The 22,120-nt window shown below is 56.2% G+C and overlaps 2 protein-coding genes across 2 annotated transcripts in view; one reads left to right on the top strand and one right to left on the bottom strand.

The window, feature by feature from the left end:
* The first annotated feature begins 11,152 nt into the window (after window positions 1–11,152).
* On the top strand, window positions 11,153–14,324 carry CCL25 (C-C motif chemokine ligand 25). The gene is made up of 4 exons (XM_042977281.1): window positions 11,153–11,291; window positions 13,253–13,370; window positions 13,474–13,661; window positions 13,945–14,324. The coding sequence occupies exons 1-4, from the start codon at window positions 11,213–11,215 to the stop codon at window positions 13,950–13,952; spliced, it is 393 nt and encodes a 130-aa protein (XP_042833215.1). The 5' UTR covers window positions 11,153–11,212; the 3' UTR covers window positions 13,953–14,324.
* Window positions 14,325–15,778: 1,454 nt separating this feature from the next.
* Window positions 15,779–22,120, bottom strand: part of FBN3 (fibrillin 3) — a 62,365-nt gene continuing 56,023 nt past the window's right edge. Inside the window, exons 62-66 of the mRNA XM_042963462.1 lie at window positions 20,341–20,469; window positions 20,132–20,251; window positions 18,526–18,760; window positions 17,826–17,976; window positions 15,779–16,786 (exon numbers count right to left, since the gene is read on the bottom strand). Of these exons, the coding sequence (XP_042819396.1) occupies window positions 16,448–16,786; window positions 17,826–17,976; window positions 18,526–18,760; window positions 20,132–20,251; window positions 20,341–20,469 (974 nt within the window). The 3' untranslated portion in view covers window positions 15,779–16,447. The remainder of the gene's footprint in view (window positions 16,787–17,825; window positions 17,977–18,525; window positions 18,761–20,131; window positions 20,252–20,340; window positions 20,470–22,120) is intronic.

Here is a 22,120-nt window from a genome sequence, read left to right as displayed (position 1 = left end):
ATATTAATTGTAATCTTAGGTAAATAGTAAGAAAATAACTGAACATAGACAGAACAGGAAATGTGGGAGTCAAAATGGTACACTGTAAAAAAAAATCAATGAAATGCAAAAGAAAGTAGTAGTGAAAAAATTAAGGAAAAAAATAGGTGTAAGACATACCTTTGTTTTTTTAAGAGCTTATTTATTTATGTATTTTGAGAGAGACTGTGACAGCATGAGGGGGGAGGGGCAGAGAGGGAGACAGAATCCCAAGCAGACTCCCTGCTACCAGAGCAGAGCCCGGCGTGGGGCTCGGACTCACAAACCATGAGATCACGACCTGAGCCGAAATCAAGAGTCAGATGCTTAACCGTCGGACCCACCCAGGGGCCCCTTTTTTATTCTTTCTTTTTTTTTTTTTTTTTGGGGGGGGACAGAGAGAGAGACAGAGCATGAACGGGGGAGGGGCAGAGAGAGAGGGAGACACAGAATTGGAAACAGGCTCCAGGCTCCGAGCCATCAGCCCAGAGCCTGACGCGGGGCTCGAACCCACGGACCGCGAGATCGTGACCTGGCTGAAGTCGGACGCTTAACCGACTGCGCCACCCAGGTGCCCCTAAAGGTATGTCTTACACTGGGGCACCTGGGTGGCTCCGTCGGTTAAGCACCTGACTCCTGATTTCGGCTCAGGTCACGATCTCATGGTTTATCAGCTCAAGTCCCACGTCCAGCTCAGTGCTGACTGTGCAGAGCCTTCCTAGGATCCTCTCTCTCCCCATCTCTTTCTACCCCTCCCCTGCTTGCACGTGAACTCTCTCTGAAACAAATAAGGTTAAAAAAGAAAGCAAATAATAAAATGGCAGGAGTTAGTTCTTTCTTATCAGTAATTACCTTAAAGATAAGTAGATTAAACCCTCCAAAGAAAAGGCAGACAGAGGAGAAAAGAGACTGACCCAGCTATATACTTTCTACAAGAGCATCAGACACAAAGATCCAAAGACACAAATAGGTGGAAATGAAAGAGTGGGGAAAAGAAATTCCATGTAAATCGTAATTAAAAGAGAGCTGGCATATTTATAGTACTATCAGACAAAATAGACTTTATGCCAAAAATTGTTATGAGAAACAAAGAAGGACGTTACTTGCTGATAAAAGGGTCAGTTTATTAAGAAGATACAATAATTATAAACACATACATACCAGGGCACCTGGCTGGCTCAGTGGGTGGAGCACGCGACTCTTGATCTCAGGGTTGTGGGTTCAAGCCCCATGTTGGGTGAAGAGAGTACTTAAAATTTTTTTTAAAAAATGTTTAAAAATAAAAATAAACATATATGTACCAAACTATAGAGCCCCAGAAAACATGAATCAAACATGGGCAGCATGAAGGGAGAAATAGACCCTTTTACGATAATAGCTGGTGACTTCAGTACTCCATTTTCAATATTGGTTGTAAGCAGACCTAACAGATGTATTTGGAACATTCCAGCAAACAACCGCAGAACACACATTCTTTTCAAATGCATGCAATACATTCTCCAATATAGGCCCTATGTCAGGCCACAAAACAAGTCTCAATGAATCTTAAAAGATTGAAATCAGGGGCACCTGGGTGGCTCAGTCGGTTAAGTGTCTGACTTTGACTCAGGTCATGATCTAACGGTTTGTGAGTTCGAGCCCCGCGTCGGGCTCTGTGCTGAACAGCTCAGAGCCCGGAGCCTGCTTCGGATTCTGTGTCTCCCTCTCTCTCTGCCCCTCCCCGGCTCATGCTCTGTCTCTCTCTCAAAAATAAATAAAAACATTTAAAATTTTTTTTAAAGGTTGAAATCATGCAAATTATCTTCTCTGACCACAGTGGAATGAAGCTAGAAATCAGTGACACAAGGAAACCTGGAAAATTCTCAGCTACGTGGAATTTAAACAACACTTTTTCTTTTTAATTCCTTTTAGCATACAGCGTTCTCTTAGTTTCAGGTATACGATATAGTGACCCAACAATTCTATACGTTATTCAGTGCTCATCAGGATAAATGTATTCGTAATACCCTTCACCTGTTTCACCCACCCCCACCTCCCCTCTGGTAACCACCAGTTTGTTCTGTGTAGTTAAGAGTATATTTCTGGGTTTGTCTCTTTTTTTCTTTGTTCATTTATTTTGTTTCTTAAATGCCACATGTGAGTGAAATCATATGGTATTTGTCTTTCTTTGACTTATTTTGCTTAGCATTATACTCTCTAGCTCCATCCACGTCATTGCAAATGAAAAGATTTCACTCTTCTTAATGGCTGAGTGATTGTCCATTGTATATACATACGTCACCTCTTTTTTTTTTTTATGTATCTTTTAACATTTATTTATGTTTGAGAGAAAGAAACAGAGTGCGAGCAGGGGAGGGGCAGAGAGAGAGAGAGAGAGGGAGACACAGAATCCGAAGCAGGCTCCAGGCTCTGAGCAGTCAGCACAGAGCCCAAGGCGGGGCTTGAACCCGTGAACTGCGAGATCATGACCTGAGCCAAAGTCAGATGCTTAACCAACTGAGCCACCCAGGGGTCCCTACACCACTTCTTTATCCATTCATCCATCAGTGGACATTTGAGCTCTTTCCATAATTTTGCTATTGTAAATAGTGCTGCGATACACATTGGATTGGTGTTTTCCTATTCTTTGGGTAAATACCCAGCAGTGGAATTACTGAATCATATGCTAATTCCATTTTTAATTTTTTGAGGAACCTCTATACCGTTTTCCACAGCAGCCGCACCCGTTTGCATTCTCACCAACAGTGCACGAGGGTTCCCCTTTCTCCACATCCTCACCAACACCTGTTGTTTCTTGTGTTGTTGATTTTAGCAATTCTGACAGGTATGAGGTGATATGTCATCGTAGTTTTGATTTGCATTTCCCTCATGATCAGTGACGTTGAGCATCTTTTCGTGGATCTGTTGGCCATCTGTATGCCTTAAACCACACACTGTTGAACACCAATGAGTCAAAGAAGAAATCACAAGGGAAATTAAAACATACTTTCAGATGAATGGAAATGAAAACACAACAAAACAGTCCTCGGGGGGCGCCTGGGTGGCTCAGTCGTTCTAGTGTCGGACTTCGGCTCAGGTCATGATCTTGCGGTCCGTGAGTTTGAGCCCCGCGTTGGGCTCTGTGCTGACAGCTCAGAGCCTGCAACCTGCTTCGCATTCTGTATCTCATTCTCTCTCTGCCCCTCCCCAACTTGTGCTCTGTCTCTCAAAAATAAATAAATGTAAAAAAAAAAAATCAACAAAACAGTGCTCAGGGAAGTGTATAGATATAAGTGCCTACATTAAAAAAGAAGACAGATCTTAAATCAAAACTTCACTTTATACCTTAAGGAACTAGACAAAGGAGAGTAAGCTTAAGCCCAAAGCTAGGAAATAATAAAGATTATAGTGGAGATAAGTGGAATAGAGAATATAAAACAACAGAGAAAATCAAAACCAACAGTTAGTTTTATGACAAAATTGACAAACTACCTAGGGTAAGGAAAAAAGAGGAAATAACGAAAATCGGAAATGAGGGACATCTGGGTGAGTCAGTTGGTTAAGCGTCCGACTCTTGATTGCGGCTCAGGGCATGACCTCACAGTTCGTGAGTTCGAGCCCTGCATCGAGCTCTACACTGGCAGTACAGAGCCTTCTTGGAATCCTCTCTCTCCCTGTCTGTCCTTCCCCTCATGCTCTCTTCTCAAAATAAATAAACAGACATTTTTAAAAATTAAATAAAATCAGAAATGGAAGTGAGGACAAAACTCTGGATCTCACAGAAGTAAAAGTTTGTAAGACAATTCTATGCATAACCAAATGCCAACAAATTAGATAGCCTGAGTGCAACAAACAAAGTCATAGAAACAAACACCAAAACTGACTCAAGAAGAAATAGAAAATTTGACCAGTTCTATGTGCTACCCTAGGGACTCCCCCCAATGCAGTAGCTTTTCAAACTCTTTTCAGAGGCCCAAGGGTCGCCACCCATCTGGGGTAAATGGGGTGGGGTGGGTCACTATATCGTATACCTGAAACTAAGAGAACGCTGTATGCTAAAGGGAATTTTTTTTAAAAAGTGTTTAAATTCCACGTAGCACTCTATATAATAGCAATGAGCCATTGACAAGGAAATGGAAAGATTCCATTTACAATCGCATCAAAAAGAATAAAATACTTGAGAATAAGTTACACTAAGGGAGCACAAGACTTATGGCTGAGAACTGCAAAATATGCTTAAAGAATTAAAACCTAGGTAATTGGAAAGACCTCTCCCCGTCCATGGAAGACGTAGCACTGTCTACAGATTCAGTGCAATCCCTATCAGAACACCAATGAACACTTTTCAGAAATGGGAGAACAGACCCTAAAATTCGTATGGAATTGCAGGGGACGCTGAACAGCCAGTCAAAAGGGAGCCAAGGGCCATCTTGATGGGAGCGGGACCAGCCCCTTTCCTCCTGCCACCCAGGCAGGACTCCGTCAGGACCCACAGCTCCCTCCGGCTGCTGTCCTCCCTCCCAGCAGACCCAGCCTGGCGCTGCCCCTCACTCGGCCCCGAGTCCTGATGTCTCCACCTCACCCGATGGTGAGTCTGGGGGTTTCTGGGTCAAATGCTGTGCAGAACCCCTCACCCACCAAGAGAAAACAGATGAAAATAAGTAGGGCTGTGTGGTTCAGTCAGGGGTTTGGGGGGATTTTTTCTTTGTGGGGAGGTTTTTGATTGCTGATTCAACCTCCTTGCTAGCCCTTTTCAGATTTTCTATTCTTGAGTCAGATTGGGTAGTTTGTTTCTAGCAATTGGCTCATTTCATTTGTATCGTCTAATTAGTTGGTGTGTAATTGTTCATAATGTTCTCTTCTAATTCTTTTTAAAAACTTCTGTAAGGCTAGTAGTTGTGTCCCCCATTTTCTTTTTTTAATATCTATCTATCTATAATTTATTTATTTTTACCTAATCTTTACGTTCCACACGGGACTTGAACTCGCAACCCCAAGGTTAAGAGTCACGTGCTCTACCAACCGAGCCAGCCAGGCACCCCTCCCCCATTTTCGTTTCTGATTTTAGTTGTTTTTTTCTCTTCTCCGGGTCCCTGTATTGTGTCATCTCAGCATTCATCAGATGCTATTGTAAAGTCATTGTTAGAAAAATAAAACTAAAACATCTCCATGGCAGTAGGGACTAAGTCTGTCTTGTCAGTGTGTTATAACTACTAAACTTGACACCTAGTAGATCTTGGTAAACATTTCCTGTATTTCTTTCTGTTTAGAGCATGGAAAGGGTCTTCCTCCAGCCCTCATGGGAAGGCAAGCGTTAATCTTTTTTTTTTTTTTAATTTTTTAAAATGTTTATTTATTTTTTAAAAAGAGGGAGACAGAGCGGCAGAGAGAGGGAGACACAGAATCCAAAGCAGGCTCCAGGCTCTGAGCTGTCAGCACAGAACCCCATGGCGGGGCTCGAACCCACGAACGCGAGATCATGACCGGACCCGAGCTGAAGTCAGACGCTCAACCGAGCCACCCAGACGCCTCGACAAGGTGTTAGTCTTGAGGCTACTCTTTCCCGAACCCATGTCGCCACACTGCGTCTTCCACATGACCTTGGTAAAGCTCAGATACAGGGCTGACCGCAGTCCTCCCCTGACTAAATCCCTCAGCAGCTCCCCAGTGCCTTTTCGAGGAAGGTCACCCTTCTTGGCTCGGTACACAAGGCCATGAATAGACTGTCTCCTCCCGCCCCAGCCAGCCTACACTTGGCAGGTCCCTCTGGCGTCCTGTCTGACCTCTAACACCTGCTTGCCCTTCAGGTCTCCATTCTCTCTGGAGCCCTGGCGGGGTGCCCTGTGCATCCTCACAGCCTGTGTGTGGACGTTCCTCTAGAATGCAGACCGTGCATCCTGTGAAAGTCCCCCCGGCGGTGAGCGTCACATGGGCACGGTACATCTATTATCTGCCCTCTGTCTCCAGCTCTCTGCACATCACTTGGCATTTGCTTTAAAATGTAGGTTTTATGCCTATTCAGGGTGGTGAGGCCACTAGACCAGGAGACGATTGTCATGAAAAAGATACTTTGCTACTCACAGATGTCAAGAGGAGGGGGCACGCCATCCTCACAGGGCCACAGGGGGAAGCACCGTGCGGTGCTTGGCCAGGAGGCAGAGGGAGTGAGGGGAAAACGTGGGTGAGAGCCTGTAGTCTGGTGTCCGTGGGAGGGAATGGGTGAGGCAGCCCGTGCGGCTCAGGACTGGCTACTTTGCATAATTTCCGCAGGCTCCGGGGTACAGGGCTTGTCTCTTAGTGGTCTGACACCTGGCTCTGGGGTGATCAGGGCCGGGGACAGTGGCTCTGAGTCTGAGAGCCCCATAAAGGAGAGGGTCTGGGTGCGGGCTCCGGACTGACCGCTTTGCCTACGGAAGGTGCACTCACGAGTCATTTGCTCTCTCTAGGATCTGCCAGCCCCGGGAGGGGTACTCAGTCCTTCCGTGATCAGGTAGGCGCCAGCTGTCAAGACGTCCTAATACACAAGACATGCTTGGAGCACAGAGGACTTTCAGGGCAGTGAGGTACTCTGTATGATGCCATAATGATGGGTACAGGTCATCAAGCATTTGCTCAAACCCATAAAATGTCCAACACCAGGAGTGGACCCGAACGTAAACTATGGACTTTGGATGACAATGCTGTCAGCACAGGCCCGTCGATGGTAACAAATGCACCCTTTGGTGCGGGATGTTGATAACCACGGAATATCCATTTGGGGCAAATATCCATTTGGGGCAAAGGGTATATGGGAGATCTCTGTACCTTCCCCCCAGTTTTGCTAGGAAAATTAAACTGCCCAGAAAAAAAAGCCTTAATAAACATAAGAAAGAATCAGGACAAAATTATGGCCTGACGGTTATCTGTGGCTAGAACCGCACTGCTCCCCAAGGTAGCCGCTAGCCACCACGTGTGGCTATTTGGCATCTGAAACGTGCTACAAGTGTGCAATCAAGATTTACTATGCCAAAAAAAAGAAAAAAGAGGGAATGTCTCACAAATCATCCTTATTTGATTGCCTGTGGGAATGATAATATTTTTATAGATATGGTTAAAGAAAATACAGTACTAAAGTTAAAAAAAAATTTTTTTTTAACATTTATTTATTTTTGAGACAGAGGGAGACAGAGCATGAGCGGGAGAGGGGCAGAGAGAGAGGGAGACACAGAATCTGAAACAGGCTCCGGGCTCTGAGCTGTCAGCACAGAGCCCGATGCGGGGCTCAAACTCACAAACTGCGAGATCATGACCCGAGCCAAAGTCGGACGCTTAACCGACTGAGCCACCCAGGCGCCCCTAAAAAAGTTTTTTAATACAGCACCCTAACAGCTCATGTGGAATGAAGGGGTGAGACCTGAGCGTGGAATCCGGCCCCGCTGATTTGGGCAGACCACTTAACCTCTCTGGGCCTCAGTTGGTTGTGTTTTTCCTGGAAAATGGGGATAACTATTGATCCTATAGGGCTGTTGTCATCTCGGGCCACCCTCTTTGAAGAAGCCCAGCCTGTCCCCAGTGTCATTCTTCCTAATCTCAAAGTAGTATCCGGCTTCACTATTTGCTGCTTGTGTTTTCTGCTCTACCCTGAGACCATCTGCCTCCTTCACTATTTTTCCCTGGCACCCAGGCCAGGGCCTGGCATACAGTAGGTACTTACTAAGTGCTTGCTGAATGAGCATGATGACAAATGGCCCCCGACAGATGTTCAGTGAGGACCAGTGACATCACTGGCATCTTTCATGGCTGGGACACATCTGCTTACTCACTGCCATCACCCGGGGGCCCCAGCAAATGGCTGGTTTGTAAGGGGCACCCAGAAAACCTGCGTGGGAGGGGTGAATGGAGTTCAGCCGCTTCGAAGAGGGACTCCCAAGAGGGCCCTGTGGGACCCTCCCCTCAGAGCCCACCGCCCTTCCTCCTCGCTGACACCCCTGCCCCAGCCCAGCCTGGCAGGACCGGCAATAGGCCACCTTCCTAGCTGGGGCATTCCAGCTGGCATCCAGCCGGCACCTGTCCCCCACATGTCCGGTTAAGAGCCGAGGAAGCACCAGGACAGAGGCTGAGTCTCCATACAACCAGTGCCAATGGCCCAAGAATGTGTGGTGGGCCTGGCCCCTGCCCAGATGGTCGCCGCGGCGACCCTAGGGAACACAGAGACCCCTGGTCGGCCTGGGGAGGTGAGCCCCTCCAAGCCAGCCTTCCAGGAGGCGGCAGGGCCAACCACGTCAGGAGCACAGTGACAGGGGTCACAGAGACCATAGATGAAGTCCCTGAAAGGCATGTTGGAAAAACCCCTTTTCCTCCCTTCCCCCAGTCGCGTGGTAACCACTGTGCATCTGGGCCAGAGCAAGAGGCAGCTAGGCACAACGGGGGCCCAGGCCCCGCAGACAGGGGCCGGTACGTGCCTCGTACGTGCGTCAACACGAGGTGCGTGAGGGAGGGCCCCCAGCTGCTGCTTCCAGGGGCTGCCTGAGCGGGGGCCTGGAGGCACCAGGCGGCCAGGAGAGCGGTGGGCAACACAGGGAGAGGGGGAACCTGATGTGCAACAGCAACTGAAGGGCCCCCGCTTCAGTTGGTGGCACCTCCCCAGTGCCCCTGTCCCCTTCCGATGACTCTTAGAGCCTCCCTGACCCTCTGTCGAGAAGGCCAGAGTTGAACACCTGGGAGGGCTTCTCCAGCACAGAAATGATAGCGAGCCGGCCCGCGGAGGAACTGACCCCAAGGGAGCGGTTGGCATCTCCCCTCACAGAGCCCAGACCCCCCACCCCTTCTGCAGGGGACCCTCTGAGTGCACTCCCTAGCGGTGGCCTCCCCAGGGGGCCTCCAAGAGCTGAGCCTGAGGAAGGCTTTTTGCCTGCCCTTCCGACCTGCAGGCCCTGGGATGGGGTCAGTCCCTCACCTTGGCTCAGCTTCAGGACGGAGACCACCCCGAACGGCCCCCATCGTCAGGGCTGGTGGCCAGGAGGCAGGAGGAGGCCTCTGTCCCCCAGCTGCGCTCGTGCCACAGGGGCGCAGCAGCTGTAGGAACAGAAGAGGCTTCCCCTTTCCCAGTTCGGCCCTGACCGTGTAGATGCGGCCCTCACACTCAGCAGCTGCGGGCTTCAGAACTCCGGGTTTTTCACCAGGGTCTGAGCACGCCGCCCCCCTCCCTGACACCTGCACCGGGTCCATGATCACGCAAATCCCTGCCTGCCCCGCGCCCAGGTTCCTCGGACACCCGCCCCCGGTGAAGGCTGCGGGTGGGACAAACCCCGAGGGGCGGGGAGGGGAAGTGGGCTCGCTTGCGGGGACCTCAGGCGAGTCTGGGTCACGCCACGTCTTGGCGGCTTCGGGCGACGGGACAGGCAGGTGCAGTGGGCCTGAGCAGACAGGCTGGCCGGGCCCACCACGCCGCGTCCCCACGCCCCCAGCCACGCGGAGCCGCGTCTCGTCCCGCCTGCACCCCCCCCCCCGCCCCACACCCAGAGCAAGAGGTCGAGGAACCGGAGTCGCGAGCGGGCCCTGGGGGCTGCCACGGCCACCTCCGCGGACCGCTAGGCGCTCGGCCTGGCCGCGCTGAGTCTCAGCTCCCTGAGCGGGGCGGGGCTTGTAAGCCCCGCCCCCTAGCGTAAGCCACGCCTCCAAACCCTCAGGGTTCCGCCCCTGGGGGCTTGCGAAGGGTCCCCGCCAGGGGCTCCTAGTGGGGCGGGGAGATGAGAAGGGTACGGGTGTGGTAAATACCTGGAGTGTTCTATAGCTAAGGATGCGAGCAATAACAAGTTAACAGTTCAAGCCAATCAGCTGTGAGGTCTCTGCAAAGCCCCGTTGCCCTGCAACCGCCCACTCCCACCCGTGGAGCCCCTGACCAGGCGAGCCACGCTGACCCAGGGAAAGAAAAATATGCCTTCTAGGTGGGTTTTGCTTTGCTTCCCGCCGGCGCGCGGCTACCTAGGGCTCCAGGCATTTCTTCCAAAACCAGAGCATTTCTTTGTTGTGGTGGATGTTAATAACATTTTTCTCAAGGTAACAGTCGAGAAAATTCACATACCTTACACTGCACCCCATCGGAAGTGTAAGGTTCCGGGGACGCTTGGCTGGCTCAGTCAGTGGAGCGCGCGACTCGATCACGGGGCTGCGGATTCAAGCCCTACGCTGGGCGCAGAGATTGCTTAAAAATAAAATCTTAAAAACAACAACAAAAAAGTGCAAGTTTCCCTGCGTTCACAATATTCGCCAAGTTGCGCGTTCCCCGCCCCCCATTCTCCCTCCCCAGCCCATGGCAACTACTGATTTTACTTTCTGTTTCAATGGATTTGCCTGTTGGCAAAACCAGGGCATTTCTATGAAACTGTAAGGCCCCCCATCGTGGGGAAGGAGAGAAAAGTGGGGTGAAGTCAGGGCCCCACCGGACAGGTGGCTTGGGAGCGGGGAGCAAGGCAGCCTGAGGCCCCTGTGCAGGAAGGCTGTGTCTGCCCCGGTGTGTGGCGGAAGAGGGAATGCTGGGAGGACAAAGGGCCCTTCGGGGAGAAAACAGGGGAGAACCGGATGGGGGAAGGAAGTGAAAGAGGGGGGGTGGTCCTAGGGCAGCCAGCCTTCAAGTGGCCTGGGCAGGCTGGGTCTGTCCATCTGTGTGGTTCTGCCTCCCACCACCAAGGGAGCCAACCCTTGTCCGTCTCACATCCAAGTAGTTGAGAAAGTCAGTGTTTCCTGCCAGCCCTCTGATGTAGGTCCTCTTGTCCCCAGGTGCCTACAATGCCCTGCAGGTGTATCTTGACTTTGGAGAAAGCAGCTAGAAAGATAAACCGGGGAGAAGCCTGGAGGCCCATCAGGGGAGGAGGTGGAAGGAGGGAGGGTGGTGGAGGGCAGGTGGCCTCAGGGTGGGGCCCCATCTATAAAATGCACAGCCTGCTGGCCTGGCAGGCAGAAAAGCTTGGATTCACCCCAGCAGGCACCAGCCCCTGGGATCCCTCGGACTTTGGTGAGTCCTTCCCCCAGTCTTGGCTGGGACCAGCCCGACAGCCGCCAGGCCCCCCAGCCCGACGTGTCCCTGGGCCGCCTGCCTCACTTGCAGAGGGCCCTGGGGCCTGGCTGGAGATGGGAGTGTTCCCAGGGTCTGCTGCCGTCCGTTTGGGGTCCTCATCACCGCCACCTCTCCCATTATTCCTGCAGACACCTGGGGAGCAGGACCAGCCGGTGCACAATGAACTTGTGGCTCCTGCTGTGCCTGGTGGTGGCGGCCAGCTTTGTGGGCATCTGGTGTCCTACTGTCCACGCTCAAGGTAACGTCGTGGGCCGTACCTACCCAGCCTCCTGGAGCCCTCCTCTCCCCATCCATCCTCCCTGCCCTCCCTCCCCCATTTGCTCCTCCCCTCCTCCAGAAGCTCCCCAACCCCCACCCGTTATGTCTCCACCACTGAATTCTGATGCACAACTCCCGCCCCAGTCATGCAGAAACCTCCATGCAGTGACCCGCCCCAGTCATGCAGAAACTCCTGGCATGTGTTTGCGGCTCCCTGCGGGTGCAGGCCCCCCAGTCCCTCCTTCCAGAGCCCCTGTGATGCCTCCTCCGCCGTCCGTGACCCAAGGCCTCCCTGCCAGGACTCCAGTCAGCCCAGACACTGTGGGGAGCAGAGTATGGCTCCCAGTGGTGGCATGGCCAGTTACTGCCGGGGACACGCTGCAGTGACATGACCCTGCAGAGCCCTGGAGACCAACGGGAGTGGGTCCCCCGTCCCAGCTCCACCCGCCTTGGGCTACCTGTGTTGCTACTCAGTCTTTATGAGCCTCGGTTTCCTCATCTGCAAAGTGGGGCCTCTGGATTCCTGCTGCACAGATAGGACGAGACTCCAATGGGCTGGTAACTTGCAAAACTCTTGGCCCGGTGCCCGGCAACAACAATGACAACCATACTGTTATTCACGGGGGGTCCCTTCCCCCTTCTCCCTGCATCGGGCACCTGAGGATTTGGTGACCAAAGGCCAGTTCTGGGCATACAGTGTCCCCCAGGAGTCCCGCCACTGTTTCCTGCATCCCCATGGGCCCCGGGGGAAGCGGCTGAGCCCCAGCAGCTGGCTGAGCAGGGTCCCCGGCTTGGTCCAAACCCCAGAGCACCATCCCTACCCCCCACCCTGCCTGCCCCGCCTGCCCTCACTTGGTCTGAGAGGCCCTAGTCCTCTGCTTCCAGCAGACCTTAGCCTTTGCCCAAGATGGGGCTGGGCTTCATTCCCATTGTCATGCTATCAGAGGCCCATTCCAGAAGCCAGGCCCAGCCCGGGGCCCTTTGATCCTAGGGGCAGAGTGGCCCCCTGCCTGCCTGCTACCGCAGCCCAGGGTCCATCTGACGCCACTGCCCCTCGCCCTCTGGGGCCAAGGTTTGGAGATGCAGGGCGGGCTCAAGCCGCCCGCTTCTCCCATCCTTCCCACTGCACTTTGCCAGACCTTGGGTGTGGCTCCTGGAGGTGGGGGGGTCAGCAGACAGATGGGTCCCGGAGGGCCTTGAAGGCCGCTGCACTGTCTGTCACATCACCTCCACCCGCCCACCCTCCCAGGCCCTGCTGGCACCCTCCTCCAAGACACCACCCCCAGGTCCCTGCCCTTCCCCTTCCCGGCACAGATCGACCTCTGGGGTGTCCCACCGGGCTGGGGGATCCTCGTGACAGCCCTGGGTCCAATTCCCCTCTGTGTTTGTCTACACGTCTGGCACCTTAGTAGGAACCCAAAATGCTTTTGTCAGGCAACGAGTAGACAAACAGAGACCTCCTGGTTTCCGGTCTGGTGACCGAGCGGTCACTCTGACGGGGACAGAAAGGAGGAGGCCCTGGAGACAGCCCTAGGTGGGGAACGGCCAGCCCGGAGCAGGAGCGGGGACATCAGGAGCAGCCGGCCAGCGCGTTCATTTTCGAAGGGCCTGGGCTGGGAGCCGCGTCCCCTGGCCCCTCCTGGGGGCGTCTGCGCTCCTCTGCCCCAGAGCCCTCGTGGAGGTCCTCATTCACTCTGATCCCTCATTCGTTTTGTGGTCCCGGGCCCGTCCCAGCCCGGGACCGTGGACCCCCTCCAACTCGTGCCAGCGGTCCCCTTATCAGGGGACCAAAGGTGAGCCGGGTGCCTTCCTTGTCATCTGGGCTGTCTCTTGGCCTCCGCGGGCCTCGGGAGGGTTGCGGCAGGTGTGTGTGTGGGCGCGAGTGCGTCGCTGCCCACGCGCAGGCGCACAGAGGTGTGAGCCCGCGGGTCGCGGCCGCAGGTGTCTCGGAGGACTGTTGCCTAGCCTACCACCGGCTCGACAGCCTGGACTTTCTGAAGCGCGCCCTGGGGTACCAGCGCCAGGAGGTGAGCGGCAGCTGCAACCTGCCGGCTGTGATGTGAGTGGGGCTGTGGGGCCTGGGAGGCGGGGCGGGGGGCGGGGCCCAGACGCGACTTTGCCCCCGGCTCGCACCGCAACCTGGGCACCCTCTCCCCCGCCAGATTCTTCTTGCGGAAACACAGGATGGTGTGCGGCAACCCCCGGGACAAGAGGGTGAAGTACTGGACAGAATTCCTGGATGCGCGGAAGGCCAAGCATCACAGAAGCCGCCCGAGAACCCCGTCCGGGGTTAGCTGGCCCCCCAGAAGCAACAAGACGAAAACTGCCCTCCGGACCACAGCTCATCCGGGTGAGGACTCTGATCATGTGACCATCCCTCCGGGGGGGCCCCCGTCACCACTGCTAAGGGATGAGGGCTCTCTAGAGCAGCACAGGCTGGGGGAGGGGACTCAACTCCGGGACCGAGGGGGCTGACTCTGTGGTCAGTCCTGCCGGTTCATTACCCTAACCCGGCTGCGGGGGGTTCGGCAAGTGCTGAGACGAAGTGTCAGGTGTGCGGGGTCCCCAGCTCCTACTCCAGTCCCCATCACCTGCTGACCTCTCCAATCTCCCCCCCCCCCCCCACCCTGCAGATCCGTGAGCCCGAACACCTCCAGGATTAGCCAACACGAAGGTGGGCCGGACCTCGCCCCGCCACAACTGTCCCCTGAGGCTCCAGGTGCCCCAGCCTGTCATTCAGGCCAGACCTCAGCGCCCGGGCCTGAGCCGGCTCTTGGCTCTGTCCCGTCGCTCCTGCCACATCCTGCTCCTCAGGCAGCTGGAAGGAAAGAGCTGACCTTGCTTCGGGCCCCTTGCCTGCTCCAGGAACCAGAGTCAGCCGTAAGCAGCGGGTCTTCTGGTGGATCATCTGGATTTGTCACCCACCGCAGCCTCTTGCCACCCACCCTGGGCCACGCCTGCCTGTGTCCCTTTGGGTCCTTGCAAAGCTCCAGACCGTCCCGGGACGCTCCTCCCAGACTATGCTTTTCTATGATTTTTAAATAAACGTTATTTAAAACATCCCCGGGGTGGGATGTCATTCCTGTCTCTGTCACATTTCATTATGGGGTGTGAGTTGCTATCCCAGCCTGTGTTGAATCCCACGTGAATGCCACCCCAGGATCTGTGCTGAGCCCTCAAGCTGACGGCTCCGGGGGTGGGGGGCATGCTGGCTGCAGGCGAGGGTGTGAGTCCAGCTGGTGACCTTGAGCAAACCGCGCACTCTCTTGGCATCTCTTTCCTCGCCTGTAAAATGGGGGTCGCTGCGTTTGTTCCGCCCACACCCTTGGGCTGTAGCGAGCCTGGCTAATGCACGGAGGAGCCCTCTGCAAGCTCTGACAGGGGTCCAGAAACACTCGATAAGTCAAGTGGCCCGGAACCCAGCCAAGAATAGAGCCCCGGAGCCAGGCACTAGACTCGAGCCATCCAGCTGTCCCATCCTCGGGCAGCCTCAGTTTCCACCGCGAGAGAGAACATTCCAGATGAAAACCCAGCGCTTCATCTCTAGAGGACAAGAGGCGGTTTGGGGCCAGGGGGTCACACCGAGGCCCCGCTAGGCTATGCAGGCGACTCAGGCCAGGTCTACAAACCCTCTAAGCCTTGGTTCCTCCCGCTGTAAAATGGGTGATATCACGGCCTGCCTCGTACAAGCTAGCGGGGACCGAATGCACTACCACCGGGTGCCTGGCTGGCGCAGTCAGAGCGTGGGACTCCTGACCTCCGGGGTTGGGAGTTCCAGCCCCGCGCCGGGTGCAGAGATGACAATAAACAACCGACGCACTACCGTCTGCACACACATCACACACACACACACACCGACCGCGTATCGACGGCCCCCTGGCATCCAGCGAGGCCATCAGATTAGGTATAGGTGCGGCTCACCCCGGGACCGGGCAGGATGCGAGCAGGGCAGGGTGACCTGCTACCTGCAACCTGGAGTGACCTTGGCCAAGCGGCCTGCCTTCCGTAAGCCTGTTTTCCAATCTGTAAAACGGGGCCGAACACAACAGCTTCTATTCCACGGAGTTGCAAGGACAACCAAGCGGGTCAGTAACGGTCCTTAGAACGGTGCCGGGTACGCGGCACGCGGTCGGGGAGCGTGAGCTGCTGGAATCGGCCCCAGTGAAGCCACCCGGGCCCGCGGTGGTTGCCACCGGCAGCCTGTCTTTGTGCCACTCGCAGGTCTGAGGTTCGCAGAACCCGCCCGCAGCCTGGGTGCCGTGTCCCCCACCCCCAGCTGGAAGGCGGCCTTCGCCTGCGTCTCGGCTGCACGCTTTCCCCTCAGAGCCCCGGGTTGAAGCGCATCCTTCCAAAGCTCTGGGGCCTCCCGCTCCCTGACCTGTGAGCCCAGCCCGGCCCCGCGGAGGGCAGCGTCTCGTTACTTCGAGAACATGCCAAAGAGGCCGGCTTAACCCAAAATAACTTTACTGTGGTCTCTGCTTTTGATATAAAAGCATCCTGGGACCCCGGCCCACCCCACCGGGGGCCCGAGCGTGGCGGTGTCACCAACTCTGGCTGGGGCCCCACAGGCTCTTCGGCTCGGAGGGTCGAGCCCCAGGTGCACCCCCCAGCTGTCCGTTTCCATGTCCCATCGACCCCCGGGGGGTGAGCCGCGGTGCAGTGCAGAAGTGGAAGCCTGAGGCTGACCGGACTCAGCGAATCACAGGCCCTTCCGTGACCCTGGTTGTCGCAGAAGGAGGGTGCGTGCGCCAGCTTCCAGCTGTCTCCAGGGGAGACCGAGCGTTGGGGTCCCCCTGGGCAGAGGCTGGGTTCGCCTGAGGTCGCAGCACAGCATTTTACTCTTCCTGAGTTCTGGGGCTCCTCCCGGTCAGTGACCCCGTTGCCGGTGGGGTCGGTCCGTCCCGAGCTCTGGAGAGGAGGACGAACGGGGGGGCGCCGGGGCGCGCTGAGTCCAGGGCTTCACCAGGGACCCCGGGGGCTCCCTGCGGTGTGTGGTGAGCTCGGTGACATCAGTTTCCTCCAAATCCCGCCGAACGAGGCGAGGACTGGGCAGGGCCCATCCAGTGAGTCCGGAGCGGGGGCTGCGGGAGGGGCCTGGGGTCTGCCAGGAGGTGGGGGGAGGGGGTGTCCTTCCAACTACAGCAGCTGTAGCTGCACCTTCAGCCGCAAGGCCCGGCCCCCTGGTCCCGGCTGCCCCTCCGGCCAGGTGCCCCAGGGCCCTGCCACGCTCAGCACCTCCAGCCGGTAGGTTCCAGGCCCGGGCCTCCGACGCCCCAGCTGCAGGGAGCTGAGGCCACGGAGGTGATGCATGCGGAAGAAACCTTGCTCATTGCCACGGGCGATGACATAACGGACCCGTCCCGCCAGGCTCTCCAGCGCTGGCTGCAGCTCCAGGATGTGCTCGGCCTGGCTGAGGCGCGAGAGGTTCAGGCCCAAGGTCAGTGGGGCCTCTGAGTCAAGGCTGGCCAGGCTCACCTGTGGAGAAAGACCAGGCAGAGGACGGTGAGAGGCGGGGAGCGTCGGAACGCAGTGGGTAGGGGACCAGGGGGTCACGGCCGAGAGATTTCAGCCAGTCTCTAAACCGGAGGACACCCTGGGGCACTCTCCGCCTTTGACCTCCATCTAGCCCTCCATCACAAGGCCCACCGTCAGCTTGGGCCACAGACAGAGGCGTGACGGCGGAGGCGGCTTCCCCAGGGGAAAGCAAAGACGGGCAGATAGGCGGCCGCTTGTCCACACAACGCTGAAGCCGCCACAGCGGGAAACACAAGACCTGGCTGCACCAGAGAGGAGCTGCTTTCCGGTGCCGGTGCCGGGGTGGGGGTGGGGGTGGGGGTTGCTGCACTTCCTGCATCTGGGCTCTCTGAGAGCACCCTGTGTGCTGATGACAAACCCTTCTTTATGTGAACTGCTGTGAGCGCGCTCCTGGTCCTGGCAGCCGGACAGGGCCCTGAATAAGCCAGGGGCCTCAATGGCAGGCTAGCCCGGGCTTGGTGACGTAGCCAGTCCCACAGGAGGTTATCTGTGTTTTATTCTCCTTGGTGTTGGTTTCGCCTAATTTACATATTGAGGGGTGGTTCCGTTGTTGTGTTAAAGTGAAAGCTATTCCTGTTTCCCTGCCCCTGGGTTCTGGACACTTCCGCCCTTCCCCAGCGTGTTGCGCAGACACGTGCCCTTGCTGACACCTGCTGGCAGTCCGTGAGTATTGCAGGCAAAGCCATGGGGCCGCCCGGCCCTCCTCTGGATCCTCTGGATCCTCCCAGATCCGCTGGCGCCCATCCCAGGAGCCCCGACAACCACTCCCCTCACTCTTACAGACACAGGGCCCTACCCCTGCGAGGCTTACAGAAAATATTTGTAACAGTGGGGTGACATATAGAGCCACTGTTTTTCCAGGAAAGGGGGGGAAGAAACAAGAGGGGAAAAGATTAGGCAAAGCAATGCACTCATATTTAGTTAATCTAATAGCGAGAGCCCCTCCGACCCGACTTTCCTATCCCTTCATTCTCCTGACCTGGTGGCCACCGTAGGCGCTGCGCCGTGGCCGGTCACGAGGCGGGAGGCCGTTGATCTTGCACTCATAGCAGGCTTCAGATGAAATCAGTTCTTCTTCTCCTGGCGTCTCCCGGGGCCCGGCACCAAAGCCCAGGCCAGAGACGCAGTGCCTGGGCCAGGACAAGGTGGCGGTAGGCCTTCAGGGGCAAGCTGGCGGGATCTCCCCAGCCAGCCCCTCCAGCCCCCACCCTGAGCCTCACTGCCCACGGGGGCAGGTGCTGGTGTGTCAATGTGTGGCTGTGCCTTTGCGTGTGCCCACACAAGGGATGTGCGCTTGTGTGCACGCATCCCTTGGCTGACCTGGGCCTAGGTGCGAACCTGCTCACACCCCAGGATGCTGATGTGTATGTGCACACATGTGCACACTGAGATACGCGAATGCGGAGGGGTCCGCAGGCGTGCTGGCATCCGTGTGAGCCGTGTGCTCAAGTGTATTACAGAGAAGTGTGCATCTACCAGGTGGGTTCATCTGCCACGAAGGTAATTATGCCAGAATCGGGTGTGAGCTTGTGTGCACACACATACGTGTGCTCAGGGCTCCGTGCACACGTGTGTAAAATGCATGTGAACACGGACCCACCTGTGTGTATGTGTGTGTGCGTGTGCGCGTGCTCTCGCAGGGTTTGGGAATCTGTGCCCGCCCTACGCAAGCCCCTCACCCTTGCCCAGCCCGGAAGTAGCCTTGGGGACAGCCGCACAGGAAGCCACCGGCAGTGTTCGCGCAGCCGTAGGTACAGGGGCCGCCCTGCGCGGCACACTCGTCTACGTCCTGGCAGTCCCCCGTGGCCTGGTCAAAGTCAAAGCCAGAGGGGCAGACGCAGCGGAAGCCACCCAGCGTGTTGTGGCAGGGGGCACTGCCGCAGGCCGCAGGCGACAGCACGCACTCGTTTTTGTCTGTGAGTGGGGAGAGGGGAGAGGAAACGCGGGGGGCAGGGGGTGGCCTCTGCACCCCCAGGCCCCCCCGCCCACAGCCCTCCTGATCTCCACCCACTAAGTCCCGCTCCTCCTCCAGAGCCCAGGGTCAAAGTCAACGTCCATCAGGCTCCCCATCAGCCCCGGGACTAGGTCTGCCCCAGCCCTGTAATTCTCCTTCCAAGCATTTCTTGGAACTTCCCAGAAATCCTAAATGGTGGCATGATCTCGAACGAGGTTTCTTCCCTGGCACTACTGACATCTGGGACCGAGCCATTCTCTGTTGTGGGGGCTGTCCTGTGTACCCCACGACATTAAGCAGCATCCCTGGCCCCCACCCACTAGATGCCGGGAGCTCCCACCTCCCAGGTGTGACAAGCAAAATGTATCCCAGATGCTTCAAAACGTCTCCGAGGGGGCGAAATGATTCCCAGTTGAGAACCATGAGCCTAACTCATCCCTGTCCCCACCACTAACTAGACAAGAGTCTGCTACTTGGCCCACTTCTGTATCCACAGGGCCTGACGCAAGACAGACCCCGGACAGCCCACTGCAGAAGGAGTGAGCAAATGAGAAAGCAGAGGGGGAAGCAGGCTGAGAAGGAGAACCGGCAGCAGAGGCGAAGGGGTGTGTGTGTGTGTGTGTGTGTGTGTGTGTGTGTGGTCCCCAGGGGCCGAACGTCACACAGCAGGGGAAAGATGGAAACTTAGCTGAGGACCCACCATCAGGGGAGGAGGAGGAACCAGAGAGAAGGCAACGTCAATCAGAGAGGCTGAGGGAGGAGAGCGTCTGGGAGGGGCAGGCAGCAGTGCCCAGAGCAGCGGAGGTGGAGGCGCCTGGAGAGAGTGGGCCCAAGCGTAGAGGGCGAAAGCCAGACTGTCCGGAAGGCACAAACGGAGGCGGTAAGGACGAGGCTGTCGTTAGGAGGGCTTGGAGCACAAAGAGAAGTATGTGATGGAGGAGGCTGGGGCACAGGCTAGTCCCCCAAACTGAGGGCCTCCGGAGCAGCTAAGGCACAGATACAGCACACGCTCCCATCTGCTACTGCCACACCCATGGCAGGCATCACCAATCAATCGCAGAACTCTTTCCTAGTGTTCACAGGTGCTGACTCAGAATCCTTCTCAGCTGGGCCCTCCAGGCCACCACTCCCAAGGAAATGGGCTTGAGCCTGGCCGTGCTTTATCTGCAGCCCCCTGACTCCCCAGTCTCCCCAGCAGTGGGGACCTCACTACCTCCCGGGCCGGCCCAGAAGCACTTTAGGTCATTGTGCTTTATCCCAACATCCCGGGTGGGGGCAGTTCCTAGTTGCCTGCTCCCAACAGATTCTGATGGGGGGCGTTTGACACTCACCCACACACTGGCTCCACTGGGAGTGCGGGGTGAAGCCCTGGGGGCAGCCACAGCGGTAGCCCCCCAGCTCGTTCTGACAGCCGTGCCGACAGCGATGGGGCCCGTCACATTCATCCACGTCTGCGAGACAGAGACCGGGTGGCAGGGCTCGCCCGGTGGCCCTGGGGACCACAGCCCAGGCCCAGAGCCCACCCAAAGCCCAGCTCTACCTTCGCAGCCATGGCCTGAGCTGTCCAGGGTGAAGCCTCGGTGGCACTCACAGCTGAAGCTGCCCGGGGTGTTGAGGCAGTGCCCCCGGGTGCCACACGGGCCAGGCTGGGCCAAGCACTCGTCGTTGTCTGCAGAGGACAGGGAACGGGCAGGACAGCCTAGCGGTTAGGGGATTCACGGCCAGCACCACAATGCTGGGCCTACCCAGCTCCCGGGCAAGTCACTGGCCCTCTCCGTGCCTCAGTCTCCCCTTCTGTGAAATGAGATCCGTAGCGGCTCCCACATCACAGAACTGCCTTGAACGTTTGAGATGAAGCACGTATACGACTTTCTTTGAATCTTGTCTGCGGTACCTCAAAGCTGTGTGGCCCGGGGTGGCTGACTTACCCCCTGTGGGCCTGTCTCCCCAGCTGTAGCACAGAGATGGTAACACCTCCCTCACCGCAGTTTTGGGAGATTAATCCAGTCACACACAGGGCTCGGGACAGTGCTCAGCACGGGACTCAAAGATGAACAAAACCCCCTTTCCTGGGGGTAACAGTGCACTCTGTCGTCGCGGACACCGGACCATCATGACATGTCAGCCTGGATTATGGACTGAAAGTGGCTGTCCCCCCTCCACTCCAGATTCGTATGTTGAAGCCCTAACCCCACAGAGTGATGGTGTTCACAGGTGGGGCCTCCGGCAGGGGCTTCAGTTTAGATGAGGCCGTGAGGGTGGGGTCCTGAGGACGGGGTTAGCGCCCTTGTAAGAAGAGACCAGAGAGCTTGCTCTCTCCCTGCCATGGGAGCACACCGCAAGAAGGCAGCCATCTGCCAGCCGGAGGAGAGCCCTTACCAGAAACCAACCAGGCCGGCACCCTGGCCTTGGACTTCCAGTCTCCAGAACCGCGTGCAACAAGTGTCTGTCGTTCAAGCTGCCCAGTCTGTGGTGTTTTGTGCCAGCAGTGCGAGCAGAGACGGGCTGGTTACCAGACAATGTGGCTACCGTGCTAATGGCCCATGCTGGGAGTTTAGGGAGTGAACAGTGCATCTCCAGGGTGGGGCGGGGGGAACCCTCGTTTTGGCTCCCTAGGGTATGAAGATTGACACCAGACGCCTCCCTTTGGGGACCTGGGATCTCTCTTGGGTATGAGAGACACTGGGGACCTGGGCTCCTCAGCCAGAGTGGCTCCTGTATCTGCTGCTGGTGTCATCCGTCATGCCTGAGCCGTCCTTTGAGGGGCCACAGAGACTAGCCCTGGATTCCTGCCAGGATTTCACCAGAGAGAGACCTCTGGCACGACTATGGTCTCTTTCCCTTGCATCCACAAAGCAGGCCAAGGGTCAGGGGGGCATACTGTGGTCATATAAGTTTGATCTTCTAGTTTAATCATAAGCAAACAGAGGCCCTGAGACCCAAATCTGGCCCACTGCCTGCTTATCGTAAACAAATTTTACTGGCACACAGCTATGCCCATTCATTTATGACATGTTGTCTATGACTGCTTTTGGCCTACAATGGCAAGGCTGTTTTTTTTATGTTTATTTATTTATTTATTTTTGAGAGAGAGAGAGAGAGAGAGTGCAAGTTGGGGAGGGGCAGAGGGAGAGAGGGAGGGAGAGAGAGGGAGAGAGAGAGAGAGAGAGAGGAAGTTGGGGAGGGGCAGAGGGAGAGAGGGAGAGGGAGAGAGGGAGAGGGAGAGAGGGAGAGAGGGAGAGAGGGAGAGAGGGAGAGAGGGAGAGAGAGAGAGAGAGAGAGAGAGAATCTGAAGCAGGCTCCAGGCTCTGAGCTGTCAG

This window comes from Panthera tigris, chromosome A2, assembly GCF_018350195.1.
Source record: "Panthera tigris isolate Pti1 chromosome A2, P.tigris_Pti1_mat1.1, whole genome shotgun sequence".
NCBI classification, from domain to species: domain Eukaryota; kingdom Metazoa; phylum Chordata; class Mammalia; order Carnivora; family Felidae; genus Panthera; species Panthera tigris.
This window is presented reverse-complemented; position numbering and strand designations above follow the sequence as displayed.